The 22,968-nt window shown below is 37.1% G+C and overlaps 1 protein-coding gene across 1 annotated transcript in view; it reads right to left on the reverse strand.

Annotated features, from left to right (window-relative positions):
- Positions 1–22,968, reverse strand: part of PIGN (phosphatidylinositol glycan anchor biosynthesis class N) — a 112,895-nt gene that overhangs the window by 49,806 nt on the left and 40,121 nt on the right. Inside the window, exons 9-13 of the mRNA XM_085299596.1 lie at positions 21,934–21,974; positions 19,937–19,996; positions 18,707–18,799; positions 16,807–16,862; positions 1,888–1,966 (exon numbers count right to left, since the gene is read on the reverse strand). Coding sequence (XP_085155722.1) covers positions 1,888–1,966; positions 16,807–16,862; positions 18,707–18,799; positions 19,937–19,996; positions 21,934–21,974 — 329 coding nt within the window. The remainder of the gene's footprint in view (positions 1–1,887; positions 1,967–16,806; positions 16,863–18,706; positions 18,800–19,936; positions 19,997–21,933; positions 21,975–22,968) is intronic.

A 22,968-nucleotide genomic window follows, 5' to 3' on the forward strand; every position in this document is an offset into this window, starting at 1 on the left:
TCTCTAAATTCACTCAGTATGGCCCACAAAGTCTAGGCACAGTTAGTCGAAATTTGATACCCATCTCCAGGAGAAGCAACAGCACTCTTTCTCTTGGAACACTTCATTTCTGGTCCCAGTCGAATTTGAACAAACATCGATCAATAATGTGCCATTGTTCCTTATGACCCACAAAGTAGTATGAAACTTCAGAAAAATAGAAGTCATTCATTGAATACGTCCCAGTGAAATAAGAGTCAGGTACAAGGAACAGGCCAACATTATTTTAAGATGTGCATCCTTCATTGACAAAATCCTTTGAGGAGTGGCCTTGCACACAAAATACTTGAAAAAATACAAAGTTCCCCCAAATAAATGGATTACCATATGCTGATACTATCTCCTTGCAGTTTTCAGCTAAACTGATAGGACACAGGTCGTCCTGTTGAAGCCACAAAAGTAGAAAAAGAATCCCAGCAACAATCAATTGGAAAAAGCACACTTTGCACTGAAACAATAACAAATCTACAATGGACAAGATCATGTCGCTCTTCATGATACAAATATAAACATGCATTTGCAGTGAAAGGAGCTGCAGAGTGTTGAGGAAGCGAAGCATCTTCTATATCCTAGCAGCCAGTAACGCACCAATCTTTTTGCCTTCCAGTTCAGGAAGAAGTGGATAATGAGGGCTCATGTACAAAATTGCTATGTGTTAGTGATCAAACAAGTGACCTTGAACATGGGATGCTCAAGTAAACGAGAAGTAATTTTATATATATATATATATATATATATATATATATATATATATATRTATGTATGTATATCTTTGTGTGTGTGTATATATATATACACACACACACGTATATATATACAAAATCAATAAAACACTCAATCACAGGTTCTATCACTAAAACATATAAAATACTTTCTATAAGTAAATGTGTAACAGTCAAAAAGTACTAGAAAACAAAACAAATCAAAATCTCATTCCTGTTCCCACACCAAAACAGATCCATTGATTTTCACTGAGGTATTTCCAATTTACAATGAAGTAAATGAAAAGGCATAAGGTATAAAATAGATGTAGCTGTTCTGTGCATAAAACAGTAATTGATTCCCCTGGAAAAAAGAGCAAAATCCTAGCATATAATGGAATTATTCTGGTATTTGCCAGATCAAACACATATATTCAACTTTTTCATGTACTTTTTAACACAAAACACAGCAACTAGTCTAAAATCTGTTAAAACATGAGAGTTCTTTGCAACAGCTATTCTGTGAACATCAGAATACAAGCACTGCTGAACAATGAACATGAAGTCCCCTGTCTGGTAATGACTTGCAGCAAATGTTTAGAAAAGAACACAAGAACTGGGAAGTTACAGAATGATTCTTTCTACATGCAGCTCTCAGGTTCCGGTAATCTGAATGTGAAATTAAGAACAGCTAGTTCAGGTAAGAAAAACATAAAGCAGGATCTATGACAGGGCAAGACATCATACAAGTTTTTCCATGGAACTAGCAGCCTGAGAAATATGAACATGAGCTATATACCTTAGTTTCTCTTTAAATTTACCCCTTTTTCACAGTGGAAAATGAATACATACATTGCATCTTAGTATACTGTGGAGTAATAGCAAACGGTTAAGAGGTATAAGAAAAACAGAGTAAGTCAGCACAGTTTAGAACTGAATGGCATGGAATACAAAATTTTGGAGACTTGCAATGGTCATATATTCTGTGTTAATGAGATGTGCATCAAAAGGAAGAAAAAATTGGCAATTTTATTTCCTGGTTTCATTTCAAATTAAACTAATGTAAATACGTATTTACACATAATAGAAGTTTTAATAAAGGTTTTCTAGAGGGTAGATAGAAGGTAGATAGCAAAGACACACTTACCGCTTCATCATACTTTTCCTGCTGAATATAGAGTCTCGTTTTCTTTAAAAGATTAATTTGTTCAGAATCAGAAAGCGGCCTGTATGACAAAACAGAGAGATACTAATGCTTCTTCTTTTCATGAATAGAGGAAGATGTGAAAAAACCTACCTAACTTTGTAATCAGAAGAGACACTGGAACAAACATACCAAACTACTCTGAACTTCATTAGAGGAGTATTCCGTTCCTCTACATTCCTCTTCACAAATGAGTCAACATTGCTATTGTCTAATTTATCCCAAGACCTTTGTATTAAGAGATATTTCCTTTATGTAGGCGTTCCCATCTAACGTTACTGGTGAAAATCCTCCAATTTGTGCATTACTAAGGATGATTGCTCTGGACAAGAAACACTGCGCACACAAAAATTAAGCGATTTAACTGATTTCACACTAATGGTTGTAAWAAGGTTATAAGCAGGTTATAAGCCTGTCAGCACAGGATCAATTGTTCAGGTTCCACACTTACAATAAATTATGCTTACCAATCTTTTGCTTGGAGAATAAGGGCTTGTCTCCTCCTACAAAGGAAGCTCTTAAAGGAGTCCCCAAACCAGGGAATAACACAATTATTTGGTTGAACTGATGTCAGTGACAAAGCTCCCTTTGATTTTAATGAGCTTGATCATCAGCCTAAATCGCTTCTACAATTTTTCCCTTACAGGAAATACTAATACCAAAAACAAACCAAACAACTGACCGACTCCTATAAAAGCAAGGAGGAAGCAGCAAAGTCCTACATCATTTTTTTTCCAAGTTAAGGACTGTAACAGGCAAAGGATCCCAAGACTTACTCTGATCAAGTTACAAGCCACAGCACAGTAACTGCCACTCAGGGCAGAGCAGCAGAAACCATCAGAGGTCACAACTTCGCATAGCTGACATATATATGCAGGGAAGTTTCCCTTCATGCCTTCTTCAAAACCTCTATCACACAGCATCATCTTCATCAGCATCCCCAGAACATGACACCTCAGATCCATGCTTCCCTTCCACACCTCTTACAGAAATCCCACCTTTGTTTTTGGCTATGCCAAATCAAGATCCAGTCCTGGAATTCTCACTCCTATTACTTAAATCAGCAGCAGTTACATATGTGGTCACTCATCAGAACCATGAGGATAGTTCTTGATCTTATATAACTATTGGATGCAAATGCTTATTCCTGCAGCTCACACTAAACACTTAGAAACCACTTCTGCATGCCACCTAGAAGCAGTTGAGCTACCATCAGCAATGGATATGTATTGCCTTTTGAGCCCTGATATAGATCAAATGGCTCCCGTGCCAAAAAGCTCTTGATCTTTCTTACTAGTAGTCTCCTGACATATTTTGGCGTTAGTTCTCCTCTAAGTTCAGAGCACAGCAGTATTATGCAGGACTTTACTAAAACTTATCAAGTAGTGGTAGCAGCAAAAATTTATCTTACTTTYGAGAAAGGTAAATGAAATAGCCATAAAAAAGTTTCACTGCCTAAAATCTAGAAGAGAATCTGAAGACAACAGCTATAAATGGGAAAGAGGAGAGGAAGTCAATATACTCAATAAGAGAAAAGTAAGAGGGAGAGAAAAGAAAGATAAGGTGATAGTTGCCCTCATTTGGTGGTGGTGAGAAAAGATTATAGAAAACAAAGATCTGAAAAGTAGCAGAGGTAACATTAGTTCATTCTGTGCCTTCATGCCATGTCCCTCTAAAAGCCAACCTTAGGACTTCACAGGCCAAGAGAGAGAAGCACATAGGCAGTGTGTATGGACCAAGGCTGATGATACTGCATGTTAGACTCAACTCTTCAAGATGACAAACTGCTACTGCCTTAGAGAAGTATATAATCACTCAAGTTTTGCTAAGTTTCTTGGCAACGGAAAATGAGTTAAAAAACAAACCAAGATGGGAGTTTTCACCACATGTCAAGATTAATAGGAGGAAAAAAAAAAAAGTATCTTAGCTTTTAGGTAAGGATTAAAAAAAATGCAGAATAAATATTAAGCAGTTTTTTTTTTTAAGACTCAAATACGTCTAAGATGTTCCTATGTGCATTGTCTCATTTTTATTATTTTACATCTGTACCACTTTCTACCAATTTTACCCTTGTCATATTCAATGCCAAGATTTAATAAGCTAAAAAAGCCCTATTTTTATCTTTCTCTTTATATCTTTCCATACAGTCATTTGGCTATAAACCCTTTAATTATCTTTTTATTCTCAGTGAATCATTCTATTATTAATGAAAAAGTTACAGTCTTTACCTATTCCTTCTTAGATGACAGCTCCTGGGATCTCTGCACATTGTACAGCGTAACTGAATAAATGGAGCTTTTAAGCAAATACAGAATACAATTATTTTGTCAAAAGAGGATACCTTCGGCAAGTGCATTGTTAATTTTAACAGCTGACTAATATTGTACCACACTATCTTACTTCCATATGCCTATCCTTCTAGATGCTAAATTTAGGATAACCCACAGATTATGTTTTTGCAAACCTTTTGAATACTACCAAAAATTAAGGACTGCTCATATGTACCTGTATCAAAATGCAAGTTTCATCTTGAATGTAAGGCTTTATTGTCTTCTTAGATATTTTTGTCTCCATACGGAGCAACTCTTACAGAGCAACAGGAGAATTTTGCATCTTGTAGTAGTCTAGAAAGAACKGTTATTAAATGTTTTGATTATACTTCCCTAGGGAATAGATCCTTCCACAAGGGATGGGCATGGTTCACCATAAATAGTTTATCATCTGCTGATGACTCTGATCACTTGCTAAAGCTGACAAAGTAGACAGGAGAATAATTTTTTTAAAAAAAAAAAAAAAGGTTCCCTTGTTAGATGTAACAGAGCAAAGAGACAAGGCTGAGTCATATAGAAGAGTCATCTATAAGAAAGCAAAAGCCAAGAACTTCAAAMAAGGTGAGTCTAGAAACCCTGTGGGACTCTGACCTCAGCCTAAAGGAACATACGACAGCAGAAAATAAAAAGACAGAGAAATGGATACAGACAGTTGATTCCACTGAATTTCTGCACTTCCCACACTAAACTACCAAGTCGTTTTCAAAACTTTGCTAAACTTACACATTTCTGTTTATTTCAGCAAAAAATACGTTCCAGAACAAATGGCCTGTAAACTCAGAATAATCATAAGTTTGAAACCATATAGAAGGGATGTGTGACAGGTCACTAGGAAAAACATCATGAAAGTGGGAAGAATGAGGAGGAAGACGACTCTGGCAACCTAGGGCATTTGGACACAACGGAATAGCGTTTCTCTTACAGGCCAGCAAACTGAATTGGTGCCTACAAGTGACGCTCTTACACAGAGCTTACTTGGACTCAGGGAAACTACAAATGAAATTCTTGTGTGCCAAAATCACTCACAAAACACAGTGTGCTGAGGGATGTGCAACACCAGAGACTGCTTATTATTAAAGTAGCACTGAAGAGGATATATAAAGAATATTTAGTGAGAATTAAGTGCAATGCTAAAAATGACTGGACTCAGCTCCATTCATATTCATTCAGTATTGAGAAGCTCCATAATAGCAAAATATTACACACTAAAGGATAGTCAGGCTCTGGAGAAGGAAAAATAAAGCAGCAAATTGCTGAAACCTATCCTTTTAAGGCAGACAGTAAGGAACCACCCAAAACGAAGTAAACAAATATCACCTCTATTCAAGGATGATTAAGCATCATGGTCAATTTGAACTTTTTGAACACATGTAGGATTTCAGTTCAAGAGAGCAAATAGAACAAAATTTATCAGATGCTATAAGAATTTCACCATCTAGACACAAAGTTTGAGATACTGAGATCCTCATATTTCAAAACATCAGAATATAAACTGGAAACATTTCTATAGGTTTTGATTTTGAACATGACCAAACAACAAAACCACAACACAAATTTAAGTGTGAGAAGTTAAAGCGTGAGCTATTCCTCAGATCACTGTCCACCATTTGAAAGGTTCAGAATCCAAAACAGATAGTGCTAGAAAAAAGCTTAAACTGATTAGAATTCCTTATGCCTGAGTATGCAGTATGTCAGAGGCAGTACTAGTACACCAATGTATTCTTAAGGCTAACACATGCTTACGAGCAATTAATATTAATAGCAAWTAAAAAACAATTTACTGATTAGTATTTAAAAGTCCTGAACTCTTTAAGGAAACCTTTAAGGTATGTATGCTCTTCCCAGCAACCCACCACCAAACTCCAGTTCTACCAAACACAGAACAGACTGAAGAGTGAAAACAATAGTTTTTCTAAAACTCAAAATGTCCAACAAGTTGTTAGCTCTCCCACTGACAAACACACACAAAGGGAATGTAGTCAGTAGATTTAACTCCTGTCCCTTTAAGAATAAAAGCACCTGCAAAATGCATCATTTGAGTACTCTAAAGCATAGATCTAAGATGTTTAACAAAACCAAAAACAAGAGCTCTGTGGTCACATGTATTCTAGATAACATACATGCATTCACAATCATATTGGGACTATAAAGACTTAAAATCACATTTCTCTTAGAAAATGATGGTAGTACTACAAGAGGGTAMCTTTGTTTTCCAAGACAGCAATCAAAAATTAGCTTTCTAGTCCAGAGAAAGCAGAGCTTCATCCWCAAACAAACATAATTAATTACATAACAAAAGAATTGTGCTAATTGTGCAAGTGCTTGTAAAATATCCCTTATAAGATGTTCACTACCTTCGTTATAAGCATACCTGACAAAATTAATCATTCATGCTTCATAGAAACTACACTATTTGACAGAACTAATAACAAGACTGCGATGAAGTGAGGCTACCACAGCAATCTCAAGAGGACCTCTGTCTGGCCAACGATTCCTCTTTATCACCACTGTACAGAAGTTTCCATCCCCACAATGCAAGTAGCACACTGCAGTGCAGGTGCAAACCACAATAAAAATCTTAGAACAGAAGGAGACATCCTGCAACTACATCTCGATCCACCATGGCTTGAATGTTAATTTTATTATGCCAGGTTATTTGGGTAATGATTTAYAGTCATTTTATTGTACAGTAAATTTTCCAGAATTATACATTTTAAAAATAAACCATTAGGATCTGCAGTAAATCAACATTTATAAAGCTCCAGATTTTATAATGAGCATCAAGGAAGCATCAGAAAGCAGCAGGTGTGATGTACACAGAAGAAGCCAAGTTTTTTGCCCAGCTCACTGTCAATTTAAAACAAATTTATTTAAGCTGCTTCAATSCAGCTCCCCCCTCCACACCATATGTAAAACTGAATTCCTCATGCTTGACTTTAATTTCTTGCAGAAGGACCCAATAATCTCTTCAGCACAAACTCCATATACCTAATCAYTGTCATTTCATATACACACACATCCTATCACTCCCTTTTATCTTTWTCCTTAGAAGGAAACACTTGGCATCCTACAATTCTGAGTGGCAAGATTTGCAGAAGACAGCGACGACATGCATCTGTCCCAGATCTGCCAGCAGCAACAGCAGTAAATCATCAGTAGCTGCTCAGCAGACTTTGATCTTCTATCTTTTTACACTGAGAGGCTGGAGGAGAAAAACAACTCTTCCCAAACTGAAAAAGCTAGAAGGTGAGGCATCACCTTCCTTTGACAGCCCCAACAAGATGGAGGAAGGCCATGTGGATAAAAATAATAATAATAATAATAATAATAACAAAAAAAAGCCCCCATTAGGGCTTTGTATGTGTCAGCTTCTCATGAATACTGCAAAGGGAAGACTTTCCCACTTGCTTTGCTATAGACTCTCTAGCTGCAAAACTACTAGCAGTAAAAGAGGCATTACACTGTCATCTTCAAAATATTCCAGCAGTCCTCTCTGTCAAAAGATTGGCAGACAGATTCTTGCTCTCTTTTTAGGAAGACTGGAACCTAGAAGAAATCAGTAACAGATATCCTAGCAACAGAACACCACATTTCCAAAGCTTTTTCCAGAGCAACACCAGACTTCAGCAATGGTCTTCTATGATAGCTGCCTTCAAACATTCCCGCCATACAATACAGACAGCATCTCAAAAAGCAGCAGGTGGTGCACAAATATTGCATTGCACACTGCAGTTAATTTAGCAGAAACATGATTGCATGCTTATTCCTGATCCATATCAAATTCATAGCAACATGCAATCTGTGAGTGCAGAGACTTGATATTAATGCTAGTGCAATCACAGACTAATACAACCTTGTCATTTTTCTTTTAAAGGTATGGTGCACAGGCAAGCACAGAATGGAATGCGCAACACAAAGCCCTTCTACTCCTCCATCAAGAGCAGAAGAAAGTACCATTCAAGAAAGTGAATGGCAAGTGATGCAAAGTCATGAGTTCATTCAGTGAACCATGGAAAAAATGAATCAAATAAATATTTCAAAATCAAAGCCTGTAACCATGACATTTACTTGCAGCTGAACTCACCGTACAGTACAGAGTGCAAAATGCTACTAGAGGCAATCAGGAAAAAAAAATCCTAGTGTATTACAGTTCTATGGGCTTTATCAAAGTACATCTTCACATGACTGGTCATTCAGAAGCTGATTTTCCCATTTTTAAAATGTGCTCATTGCAACTTGTTAGGAAATGCACCTACTGAAAGAATTGTTTTACTAAATCTACCCAAGAGAAACTGAACACACACATTGTAGGATACAAAGACAGTCCTTCACCTATGTTTTAGTGTTGATCAAAGGGTAAAATTTCAGAGATTAAATGATTCAGTGGGTAAACTCAGTGGTACTTTGTTTAAATGGCCTTTTAATTTCTTACTAAAAAGAACTTTCAGAAAAAACTGACAGTCTTATGAAACTTTATTTTCATAATTCAGATTTAAGATGTACCTAATTTAGAAATGAAAGACCTAGTTTACAAACGAAAAAAATTATGGTGGTAAGTCTGTACTTGTTTAAAGGAAAGGTATCCCACATAAGCCTAAAATAAAAGGCTGAAGTCCTCTATCGTTGCTTCTTAAAGCCAAGAACCCTCAATATTCCCTTTCCTGGCCTGATCAACCCCCTTCTCCTGCTATTCCACTGTCAGTTTTTCAGTCCTGTAGCATCTAAAAGAGGAGTATGTTTTTGTGGTTTTCATTTCTAATTGCTGTGTTACTCTTCTGGGTGTAAAACACCCAGTCCAGCTGTCAGTTGATACTCAGCTCTCTTTGCAAATTTTTTAAAGCAGCATTAGAAGGTACCACTGCACATATCAGGCACTCCAAAGAATGAACAAAAAAGGTAATAAGAAACTACTATTTTAAGTTCTTGGTGAGGGGAGGTTTATTCCTGAAAGAACAATGGAATGAAGGGAAGAAATATACACTTTCAGGGGTCAAAGATACCAAAAAGCATCTTTATTGAGACTTTTTGAAAAATCCATCAGGCTTTTGTACTCATATCTACAGACACGCAAAGTTGGAAACTGCGGGACATGAATGAAAGTGCAGGAAGCAGTCTAAGTAACAATGGCTTAATCCTGGACTGTCAAATCCTAAAAACTAAAATATTCTTTCAATTTCCCACAAATTACTGTCCCTGATGCAGCATATTCATGTATTCAATAGCAAAGTGCCTTAGGATATTTATGTAAATCCTTTGGATAGCAAAGATGAGAGAAAAAGGAGCAGACAAGCTAACTGCCAGTTGCCAACTCACTGAACAGAAAGAAAAGATTAGAATAGCTGGGCTGCACACGGCTGGGTTTGCATGCAAACTACTCCCCCAAGAGCTGTGGTCAACAGGAGGCCAGCAGTGAGGAAGCTGTGCTCTGAAGCAGTCCCTCTGGCCAGTTCAAAATACAACTGCGAAACTAGGAGCAGGGATCTAAGCAAGGGGTTTGGGGGATTTTTTGTTTTGTTTTTGCCTAAAGGGTCAGAAGGACATGATGCAGCAGCCTTGAAAAGGGAAACAGTTTAACAGAAAAGAGGACGATCCTTGAGGGGAAAGAAAAACACCATTTTTAAAAACTCTTCTACTTCAGTATTATAGAGGACACATGCCAATGCTAACCAAATAGTAATGCCCTACTTACACTGTAAGCAAGTCCTCACTCACCTCTGCAAACCATATGATGGATACCTTGAGTTGCACCTAGATCTGCAACGTTATGGAGATGTAGCGATGTGCCACAGTTTCTCTGCTGCTCCATGATCCTACACACCAAACACCTAGACCATAGCTACCGTTTTCCAGTCAGTTGCACCTGCAGCATGCATCCACAGAGTGGCATGTGGTAGGCTGGGCAAGCACCTGCAGGGGTGCCCCTACRGTTGCAGAAATGCGGGTTCAAGCAGGCCACCTCACTGCAATCTGCCTCCCTTGCCCTTCTCATCCCTGTTACCTGTCTGCACACAGCCTCATTACAAGACTCCTGTAACTTCCAAGAGAAAACCAAAGAGATTTATACAAGAAAATAGAAAAATACAAGCAACTTGTGATATTTTATCTTGTACATTAGCCTCTTACTTCCTTCTAAAGGCCTTACCTATTTCCTACTTGACAGTAAATCCAATTAAGTCCAATCCTTCTGTGCAGAAGCCACTGCCAGTAAGCTTTTAATGTAAAAACTAAAAGCTTCCAAGTGCACTGCTGAAATCCGAGAGCAGCAGGATGCCTGATTTCTAAGAGGATTGCATCCTCCTGATCAGTGTTTCGCTTAGCACTTCAGACATCGCACATTCAGTGAAACACAAGCTGACATTTTTGCCAAGGTGTACACACACACATTATAGCACTGACATTAATTTTTCTCCCATCTAAGAGGTAATTCATCTAACTTTCAATCAACCTAACCTTTTTATCAATATCATACTACCATTTCCAGCTGAGCCTGTCTATGCCTATAGTCCTACACAGTACTCCACTTTATGTTTATGTATATACACAGGCTCCTTGACAGCAACAGGCTAAAGGTGTCCATCTGGCCTGCTTGTACCAGCTGGTCCAGAAGCAAGCTGATGTTGAGATCCTCACATCGTAACAGAGTGGAGACTGAGTGGAAAAAGGTCCTCCTGTCTTCCTGTGGTTCCCTAGCAGTATTAAAAGAAGTAGCTGTCCCTCATTCTCGACCACACCAGGAGGAGGGTGAAATGTGCTCCCCAATCACTAGTGCCTTTGAAAAATGAAGGTTCCTCTGGAAACAAAGCATCAGACAAATGGACTGAGACGCTATTAAAATATATACATATATATATACACACACAGACATATATACATACACGCATATATATTGCTATAAAATAAGAGACAGGGTTATCACTGTTAGAAATATACTTCCCTACTGCAACAGCTTCACCCTTTCTTTCAATCCTTAAGGCTTGCTGTTGCAATGCCTTATAGAAACACCATATGTATTGCCATTTATTTCAATAATAAAACAAAAATAGGATGCCTCAAAGGATGCGCTGTATTTACTGACACCTTAAGGGACACTATCTCCATTTAATGATGGAGGAAAAAACGCTCATTCCACTTTACCCCACATGTCAGTTTTGCAGAAATATCTATTATTTCAGTTACAAAAAACATCAGACAGAATGGAACAATGTAGTGCTGCAATTTCAGTCATCAGAGGAAAAAAAAAGAACAAGTATTTGTGCATATGACATTTCTTAGAAGTTGCTGTACACCTTCAAAGACACTACACATTATGGAAAAACTGATTTTCTTTTCTATCAGCATGACAAACATGATGCGTAACTATATGCAAAGACTCAGTCTACATGATCTGCTATTTTCTTGTATCAAACCCATGCAAACATTTAAGGCAGCTGTATCCCAATTCATTCTAGAGGGTGGAGGAGAGGGAAGAGTTGTATTTTGATATGTATTTTGATGGTGAGGGAGAGGCACATTTTTATTTAATACCTTTATATTGGACAGTCATTAAAAAAAATTAGTGACATATAACCACAGCGATACAATTTTACTATACACACACAAAAATAAGCAAGTCCTTGAAATGATTGACATGCAGTATCAAAAAAAATCAAGTTACTTTAGAAAACCACCATCAAGCTATTATGAGATTTCTCATATATGAAAAGATACAAACTTGAAATTAAACACTAATATATTCAAGCTATTTCCCTACTAAGAAGCTCTTATTGGCATAAACTGTTCAAAATATTCAATGAAAATCACTGCTAGTGGAAAACAAGCAGTGATTAAAATCCAGCTGGTCATATTCTGGTTTTTGTATGTTTTTTCTTAAACTACTGCCACTTTCATCTTATTGTGAGCCAATGAGAACCCTAACAGCTGGAAGCACAGTTTTCGCTGAAAAAAATTTATACACCAAACATACACAAAAAGCACTCCTGTGCTTTTGTGTGACTTAATATTTAAAATCTCTTGCACCTGCTGGGATAATCAAATTGAATTAATTGGTTAAGAGGATTTTAGCATGGTATTGATGTCCCATCAAGTCACCTCACTACAACAGTCCTGTTCCTTTCCGGATTATTTTCACAGCTCAAAGATGCCAGCTGTGGGACTGCTTTTCAACAGCAGCATCTGGTCCCTTGGCATACTCCTCTGCAAGCTGTGCCAGCTCTGCAGTTGCCTTAAGGTACATCAAATGGTCAGAATGCTAATAATATAATGAACTTTCTTGGACATCAATTTTCCCCTGTCAGCAATCTAGATTTGTCCTCCCTCACTCCTCCTTCAAAGTATGTGGTTGATGCCTGCCTTTTTTAAACGTAAAGGTCAAAGCATTGTGATAAGAAAAGCTTCTGATTTTGCAAAGAAAATAACTTCTGAAACCTTGCCTTTCATAGTGGAAAAAAAATGTAAGGAGTAGAAAGGAGTGGGGAATAAACTCATTTAAGAGAGTAAATCTCTCCAGGTTTCCAGCTGGCATTGCAGATAAATATTCAAAGCAATTATTCAGTATCAGCCTTGCAGTTAACTTGCATGCAAGCCAGGGGACACTTTACTGCTCTGCTGTATTTGTTCCCCTGAGAGTAGGGCTGAGCACCTTGCCTGGCAGAATCAGCAGACACTTGCAGCTGAGCTCTTTCTGAAACGTATACTCAACGGTTTCACAGGTAGCCTCCAAATATGCTCTTATTCAGATCTGTTCCTTGATGAAGGGACTTTGTCTAAACTGCACTACTGACAGCCAGACATAACCTTACAAACAGCTACAGCTGCCCCCATTCTAGCCTGCCTCGGACCCACCCAAGTAGACATTCCCAAAGCCTCCATCACACAACACAGTGATCAGACCCATCCTCCCCATCCCGAGACACCTGGCTGCTGGATTTCACAAAGACCAAATTGGATCCAACTAAGAAAGGGCACATTCAAAATTGCTGCTGTCATTCTCTGCCCATTGTGCTACCCATACTGCCTCTAGAGAATAAATTCCTTGTGGAAATTGGAAGACTCATGCATCAGTACCATAAACCTTTTCTCTGYTGCCTGGCTCATCAGGTAGATGAACTAGCTAACATTTCAGGTGTGATAGATTCAACACACAACCCAAAGACTAGTTGTTAAGTCTGAAGCTCATGAACAGTTTTCTAGTCACTTGGAAAATAAAATATTTGAAAATTCAATCTGCAAAATAGGATTTTCCCCAGAGAATATTAGAATGAGCTTTTTCATATTACTTCTGGCTGAAAAAGTAAGCTTAGGATTTTGGTAAGTCATACTTTCTCAGAATATGTGATCTGTGAACATATTTTCACCCCTAAACACAAATTTAATAATAATTACATCAACTTCACTGAAAAAAACCCTCTTAGTCTGATATTTTAGATTCTGTAACTCCAGTCTACATTTCTGTTGCACAAACTTTCATATCATTTCATCAGTTACACCATTTAAGGACATCTTTAACTAATTTTAGACAAAAACGAACAAAAGAATTCCTGTAAGAATTGGCTAAGTAATCATGATGACGAAATATACATAAAATCTCTAATATTCCAATACAGAATATTTACATTTTCTATTTCTGCATAACCTTGATGGACCCAAGGCATTTAACAGACATGATATATGCTTCACTAACCTCCAATAAACTAGGGAGGAACACATTATTTTGCTAGCATACACTCCTTCTGAGCTTCAAGTTAAAAATTTCAAGCACCAGAAAGATGAAAAGAAAAAAGGAAAGGTATTTAACTCCTTTGTACAAAAACCTCAAATCAATGAATAGTAGTAGTAGAAGTTATCTTAATGAGAAGAATAGTAATGACGGGAAGAAAGATAATGCAGAATTGTGGTTAGCTGTAGCAGCAGACACGGCCAATCATAAACTAACACAAATTTGTGTTAGCATACCAAGAGATCTCTCGTTCCAGGTAGAGGAAGAAGCTATCCACAAAGTTTTGCCTTTTTAAATCTTGTTCTGAAAAAGGCAGAGTAATTGTACCGTTTTCTACCCTTTTAACCCTTACTAAAAAAAAAAGGGAAGAAATATAAATTAGTGTTTCACCTCATTTGAGGTTTTTTTTTCTCCTTCTTTGAAGGGGGTGAAAATGTAAAATCATATTCATGCTTCCTTTTGTGATATCAGTGGTACTATATTATCGGCTTTCAATAACCTGAATCACACAGGTAGTAACACTGCTTCCATTTGGGCATCAGTCCCACTAGGTGCTCACTAGGTGCTCAAAAACAAAAAGCCCTTATGTGCTAGCAAGTCCGAGGGATCTGAAAGTTAACAGTGACAAAACTAGTTGTGATAACTTCAAATGTGCACCCTCAACCTCCCCAAATCACATACACCGCCTGACCTACCTCCAGTATCACAGTAAAGCCAGCAGAAGGGGACATATGCCTTTGCCTGGTTATCACCACTCCACAGTTCTGCAAATTTAGCCTGGGCAGCTGATGAAGATGAATTTATGTTAATATACCAGATCATCAACTGCAGCAGCTGAAGCTCAGACTTGTGCTCACTGCTCCTGCATAGCAGTCTCTAGGTGAGGGACAGCCCAAAGATGTGTAGGCAGGTCATGTCTAAAATCGTCTCAAGCTTTTCCTTCCATTCCTGTAAACTGGACCACTAGGAAACTACTCATCTGCTTAAAAACAAGCTGGTGCTCCACTGTTTCATCCAAACTACTAGTAACTGGCTGGACAGGGTAGGTTGGTAGTTTCCCAGAGGCGGGCCAGCTTTTCAGAGTCAAAGAACACTGCGAAGACTTAGTTAACATCTGGCCAAACACAGCGCTCTGTGGATGAGTATTTATATTAATGCATGACAGTCTGCAGTATGAGTTCTTTCCTGCTTAGAAAAGAACTTGCTTGTCAATGCTGAAGATAATCATCATCTTTACAAACCAGAGTCTTTCTCCACACAACTTGCAAGGATAAGGTATTTGCACACCTAAGGCAGTCTTTTAGTTTCATGTACTTGGCCTAGAAGGACCATTAATCCAAACTCTGATTAGAAAATTTAAGAGTATCTAAAGGAGGTATTTTTGCATCAACCATACCAAAGTAACATCATGTTCATATCAAGTTTTATTCATATTTTTTAGGTGATAAATGTTTCTGGCATTTTCACTTAAAACAATCCAATACATTACAAAAAGGAGAGAAAACACTAGTCTATGAGGCAATCAGTAACACTTAGTTCCTTCAGAGGTAAAATTAGCATTAACTTAATAAAAATAAATCCTATTTTACCAAAACAAATTTCTTGGGAAAAAGAGACAGAAAGATAGCAAAACATAAACAAGAGCTGTAAAACTAAATTATCAGTCTTCCCCACAGAATCAAAAAAAGATAACTGAGTAACCTTTCCATATGGCATTTCTGCTCCATATGGAGCAAGCACTTCTTTGATAATGAAACTGTCATTCTTAATCAAATGTTAGGTAAAACATTTCATTATGTGGCCAAGATAATGTGGCCAAGACTTGATTGGGGTCTTAGAAASCAAGTATTTTGAACCCTTCCCTTTGAAAAAGCTAGTGGTATAAAATAACACAGTAAATCTCTGCTCAGAAAGACAGCAATCTTATTTAGCACTTAAATATACTTCATAGAAAAGATTCAAGTACTTTCCAGCTCCTATGATTTACAGACCTTAATTAACATCAGCTTTATTTCCCAAAGGAAAACAGCTGCTCTCAATGACAAAGCATTTTGGAGCACTTCACAAACAAAGCAGAACTGACGACTACCATGTGCACCCATAAGAAAGCTTTCAAAAACCTTTCAGGGGAAAAAGAAGAAAGAAAATGCAGCTTTAATTGGGTAAGACTGAGGGATGAGCAAGTCAGTAAGTCTACACACTAGAACACAGAGAGCTCACAGATACACAAACATTTTAGAAATCCTTTCATGGCCATGGAAACACTAATACCAGACAGCACAACGTTAAAGATTTTGAGCTTCTCTTTTGGCTGCAAGGGCTTTTATTTGTTTGTTTCTCATTAGCATCCTAGTTTTTAAATCACAGAAGAAACATTTCTTAGTTCAACTTTTATCTATATATAAACAAGAGTAAGAATGGAGGGTATTTCTTAAGCCTATCAGGACTTACATTGCCCAAGGCATGCTTTAAAAACAAACAAACAAAAAACAATGAGAACTACCACACAGTCTATATGCAGCTATATTATCAAAAAGGATAGGCAAATAATACATTTAGTCTTCAGTTAAGTATTAAGGAACAGAAAAATCTTAGAAATCTTTTTTAGAAAGATCTCCTTCCAGTTAGAACTTTCAAATAGAAGTTAACCGCATAACTTTAAAGAGTTCAATCTAATGCAAAATTTCATAGTTGGATAAGCAATCTCACTTAATGAAAAGACTAAAAAGATCAAATTTCTTTGTTGTTGCATCTCACAAACATCAAAGCAATAAGACAAAGTCAGAAAAAATATATACAATTTTCACATGCACTTACTTAAATGGTGTGAACAGAAATGACAATGTTTTTTCTTTTTTCTGAGTCATCTTAACCTGCGTAAAAAAAAATAAATTATTATATGCAATTTCTAATGAACTGTCAATATACCATCCAGGAAACACCTGTTACACTCTTGTAAATAGCTATACTGCATTTGTAGCTGCTTCAAGCGCTGCACCAGTGCTTCTGGAAAGCCAAATCCATTCTAAAGAAGGTAACCCCCAAACAAACTCCTATCAGCACTTTTCATAGAAGTCCTTCTACAGTTTACAGAATAAAGGGATGGTATAGTTAGAAATGCCAATAGACCTTAGGGATAATCTGATTACATTAAACTGGTGTTATTTGTGCCGGACAGGAACTAGTATGCTGCTGCTATTGTGCTGAAGCAGTACTGCTAGACTGATTAACTTGCACCTGAATAAAAGCAAAGGTTTTGATGCAGTTGGAATCACTTTGTCCAAGACTCTTCAAATACTCTTTTTAAAGTATCTTTAAAGCCTTCTGTGCCACTTTGACTGCTGGCATAAAGTATAACTAAGAAATTTCTAGCAAATCGCAGCCCAGAATCTGACAGCTTTAAGTAGCAATCTGCATGTCATCTTATCCATCCAAGACAACATCCTCTCCAAGGAGTACAAACTGTGGTCAGGTCAGCCCATCACAGCAAAAGTAAAAGCCCACTTGGCATGTCTAAGCACTACTTCTACTTCCATAAAGAAACCCAAAGGAGTTCACACACAATCCTTCCAAAACGCTCCTTCTTAGCTAGCTTGTTTCTAGAAAACGGAAGACTTAACAAAAGGATGACCTGCCTTTTTTTTTTTTTTTTTTTTTTTTTNGACCCCTGTTTAATGAAAAGAAAGAGCTATCTTCAATACAGTGGTCAAGCAGAGGTCTTCAGTCTCTGGTGGTTAGGTTAGGCATACCAGCAGTGTTAGATAAACTGCTTCCTCAAAGCCATGCCCAAACTCCAGTTGTTTCCTCTATCTGCAAACTTTCCACCACAGTCTTGGAAAATGACACTGCCAATGTAGTATCCACACAAACTACATTTGGGAACTCATGCGTTCAGGGGACAGAAGGTACCAACAGTGCTAACCTCCATGCTTATCTCATGCAGCATATCTAAGCTTAGTTCCTTGTTCTGTCCTGGTCACACAGATGTTGTGACAAGGCAACAGTTCTCACATGACGCAGATGACAGTTTGCCCTCCCAGCATTTCTAGGTCTTACCAAAACTATGATTTTTGGATTTGAGAATGTTTCTTACTGCACAGCTGAACAGTATCTAGTGAAACAGAACCTTTGCTCTGTTCAGACCACAGATGTGCTCTCCTAACATAATAATATCCAGTATCAGATGAAGTAAAAAAGAGAAGACTGACATGAGCAAATCAAGAGATACGAAAGCATTAGCTAAAAGTTAATTAAGACACTAATTGCATTTCTTTAATAGATAGGTGCCCATTACCTTTTGATCTATTTGTTTACTGATCTTGAGTTTAGGCTTTACGTCCCAAACATCGTTTCAAAGGAAATGTTTCATTTTCAGATAACAGAACTTAGCACTCAGAATCCAGCCTGCCTACCTACCTACTGCATGCAGGTATGATGCACATTAACAGCAATAAACATCAACATTTATGCTAAAAATCAAGAAAAGTAGCTACTTGTTTTCTACCCCAAAAGGTGATAATTAAAGTCTCTCAAACCCACTCACATATGGTTCACAGCTAGTCAATCAGTATTATCCAGTATCTGTGTTCAATTTTAGTTCTTTGAACTATAGCATGGTGTATACAATTTGTTCGACTATAAAAAAATTTTACAAAGAGTAGCAAGAATTATTACTCAAAGAAATACTTTTCTTCTTTTTTACCATGTGTTTAGTTACCTTAAACTGTTCCAGAATCTGAATGGCATTTGTAAATATGCTCTCCGCTTTGAAATGAGCACTATTGTTTAGATATTCCAGAGGCAGAGTTCCCTGGGGGCAAAAATATATACATATATATATATATATATATATATATATATGTATACACACACACACACACACAGGTACATACATCTCAGATTTAAATGAAGAAACATGAATTTATTGAACTGAACAGCAGGAGAAATGAACAAAAAATATTTAAATTACTACTAAAGTAATTGTTGCAACTCCATTAAAACTGAAAAGTCTTCTCATATCATTTCTCTACGTCAGAAGGACAGTTCATAATATCCCAACTCCTTTAACCACACAAAAAAAGACAAACAGTGGAAGATGTTATATAATAATCAAACTCCAACCAGTAATCAGAATTCATTCTCTAAATACTCAAGTGTTTCATTCAGACCCCACCTSGGCCTGACACACACATTACTCACAGTGAGAAAGTGAGTAATTCTTCTGCCTTTCTCTGTATGTTAGGAAACTTTTCTCCTAAGTGAGTTCAAACATCCAGCAACTGGTAAAAGTACAGGGACAGAATCCAGTGCAAGTTTCCAGAAAAAARTATTTTGCAATAAGTTGTAAATAGATGTTTTTCATGTGAAATAAGCAGCATGAAAACACAAAGATTTTATTGACAGTTAGCAATAGTTTTATATTAGACAACCTCTGCACTACATAAAAACACAGGAAGCAAATGCACAAAGTCATCTCTCAGTGAGGAACCTCATTGTTCACTAAATTAGTGGTACAAGATACCATCTAAAAGACTCAGCACACTGGAAAAAAGAAAAAGTAACATTTGAATTGCAGGAACTGGCTTTACAGGCTCAACTTTCAAGATCAAAACCCAAATGTCATTTGACCCAGACTGCATTTTTACCATCTCTAACTACAAATTAACAGAACTTTTACACRGCTTAAGAGCATAAAGTTTCAGATATTCAACTGGAAAGGCACCTGATACTTTTAAGTTCTATACRATATATCAGAAGATTGAGTTCTCCAATCTGAAAACAAATGCATAAATACATAAAGTTAAGATTACAAGCAGTCTCCATCCTCTACAACAAATTTTCCAAAACTATAATCTTCCTCTTTTACACCCTCAAGTCTTCTCCTYGATACCTCTTCCTCTAAGAGCAGCAGACTCCTATCATACGGTAAAACATTTGAACTTCTTACCACAGAATTCTGGGGGAAAGGAATACCGATAAGAGAAGCCATCAGCGGTGCTATGTCAGCCTGTGCAAACAGAAGCATCCCCATTTTAACATACTTCCAGTTTACAGAGCTAATAAATTAAGTTTGATTTTAATGTATCTGTATTTGGAAAAGTAAATGACATTAYGTGTTAGAACTTCACAGTATTAAACCTCCTCATAATATTCTTTATTGTTTCTAGTAGTCACCATGACAAGATTAGATTCAAAATATKAGACTCTAGCACTGATAAAGCTTTAAAATACATTTAAAAGTAAATATAAAAAAAAACGCGGTATTTATTCACGGAAATTCAATACCTCCTTCACTGCACTCAGAAAAGCATACCATTTTTTTATTACTATTTACACCCCAGAAAGAACTAATTCCGTATTTATAATTTTAAACTGTACATAAAGYATACTGTTCTTAACAGCACTAGTTAATCCTTTTTCCCTCTGTGCTAATTATTCACCTTCTCCTCTTTACAGAGGGATTCTGTAAGTCTACTATGTCCACTCAGCCCTTAATCCTGAAGGAGGTCCCTTTACCCACTGTAAGACTTCTCATTAAAAAAAAAAAAAAAAAAAAGCTACTGTTACTTTTTGCTTGTATAAAGATTGACTTGAACTAGGTTTATATTCTCCCTTAATGTAAAACTATGCACTGAAATTCTTTTTTTTTCTCCACTATAAAATTGAAGCAATTATATCAAAATCAAAGGCACTGTTACAGCTTTAAATCTGCTGTACAAAAACAGACTCCAAACCATTATTTGTAGAGGACAACACATCCGTAGTGTAATATCAAGCAGGAATCTGATTTGCTATTTTTACCTATAATTCTACATGTACTATAGAATATTGGAAAAGGCTGTCATTGGGAAGTCCATTACACTAGGAACAAAGTGACACTCTAGAGTCTTGAAATAACATTCCCATAACTCCTGCAACCCTTGAGACCAAATTCACACCCAGCTTCACACCAGAGCTTTACTGAAAGCTGTTGATTCAGAACTTYCCAAACTTTAAGTTATGAGCCTGASTTTCCATGTRTGCCTGCATGTGTGTATAYGCATGCATGTGTGCTACGTTAYTTTCATGATAAAAAGTCAAGTTGGCTGCTTCAGTATCAAAGGTTAAAGAGTTCACTTTTTTCTTCCTTTACAGTACCAYGCTATATATTTGTCTAAATTACCACACAGCTGGGGCTTAATCACAGACCTTACAAAAANAAAAAAAAAGCATACAATTCACAAGTATAGCAAAAGTTATTTAATAATGATAGCAGCATCTGGAAAAGAGTAACAAAAAAACAGACATCAAAACAGATAACATCGGAAAACCACACTGAACACGCACATAGCCAACTTCACAGTGTAGTAAAAAGCACACGGCAGCTGCTCACTAACAAGGACAAGCCTTAGACCATGCTCTGTGTTCAGCTGGGCACCTTCCCAGGATGCACAGAGGAGGAACCATAAGCTCAGTTCCAGAATRCTTTCAAAGTAGAAAGTAGAAGGAAAGTATCAAAAATTATTTCTAAAGGGTTGGGGGTTTTTGTTTGGGGCTTTTTTTTGGGGGGGAAAGGGGGGAGGAAGGAACCGAATCTGAAAGCATTAGATGCTGTAGTACTTTTGAAATAACTGGCATCAAGTATCTGGAATACTGTTCCATACTCCACATTCTTTCTAAAATGCCATATGATCAAACAATTACAAATGGTGCGATAAGTCTTCTTCAGGAAGAGAAGTTGTATATAGTTGCCACATCTGTTAATACATGATTTAAGCTCTTCCATGTTATGTTTAGTCTGAGAGCAGTTCCTGCAACTCTTCATTTAACATTACGTAACGYATTCCAGGAAAATGTTATGTCTGTTTGATCACTCATTCAAGTTCCTTCCATTGGTCTAAATCACACAAAACTCATGATTTGTAAAGAAAGTTTATGACCTACTAAATCAGATTTGTTTGATACCTGATTGACATCCAGCCTCTTCAAGTTCTCCAGTTTCCATTCTACAAGAAATAACAGAATACATGAATAGTTAATCTAAACGGATTTGAAAGGGATAATTCAGTTGACATGTAATGTCTTGTTGCCATTTTTTGTAGTGTTGTTACTAAATAAAATTATAATTTGGCTTCAGAATGCTAGCTCAAGAGGGGTTACAGATGGAACTCAACAGGCAGAAAGAGTAAAACCCTTCAATTTCAGTTCACGTTTTCTTTTATCCATCAGGATAAATTGCAGGCAGTAATTATGACCCAGATCAGTTGAAGAAAGTCCAAGGTTCSCCCCCCTCCTTCAACACAGCACAGAAAGTGATATATTACCTCTGTGCCAACTGAGATTCAAATGAAGGTTTAGGAGAAGGTCTGCTTAAATCTCTTTAATAGTTTTAAAAAAGGTTAAGCCAAGGTCCCCAATATACTGGTAAAGAGTGGTAAACATACTTCACAGTATGGCACTTCACAGTATTGCCATATGCAATACTGGCCAAGAGCAAGCTCAAGGGAAAAGTTCAATGATTTAGCAATTAGAACAAGTACAATGAAAGCATAGACAAAACCAAATGTACTGCTAGCCCCTGAAGCTGTGGCACATCATATAAAAAGCTGATTCAAAAACRGTGTTTTTCTGCTCTCCATTAGCCTCCTAGGAAATGAGGAAGAAATTGTCTGTTTTCTTTGGAGGGTAGAGAGTGATTTCAAAATAGTGTAGCTGTTTKTTTCTTTTTCCCATCTGTGTTCTTTTCTAAATGTTCAAGTTAACTGCCCCACTACTCACAGCAACRACAGGGGGGTGGGGGAAAAAGATACACAGTTAGGAAAAAGTGATAGGATACAGTACTGACACAGTACTTAAAATGCTTTCAGCAGTCAGCTACCTACCTGAAGCAGGTCTCAAGTACAGACAGCAGTAATCAGTGGCAGTTGTCCTCCAYCCACTGAGGAGCCACAATTAATACTAGCAAGAGGGACAGAGCCCCCTTAGTACACCCAGAAAGCT

Source organism: Rhea americana, unplaced genomic scaffold (genome assembly GCF_003343005.1).
Source record: "Rhea americana isolate MKP2758 unplaced genomic scaffold, rheAme1 scaffold_150, whole genome shotgun sequence".
Taxonomy (NCBI): Eukaryota; Metazoa; Chordata; class Aves; order Rheiformes; family Rheidae; genus Rhea; species Rhea americana.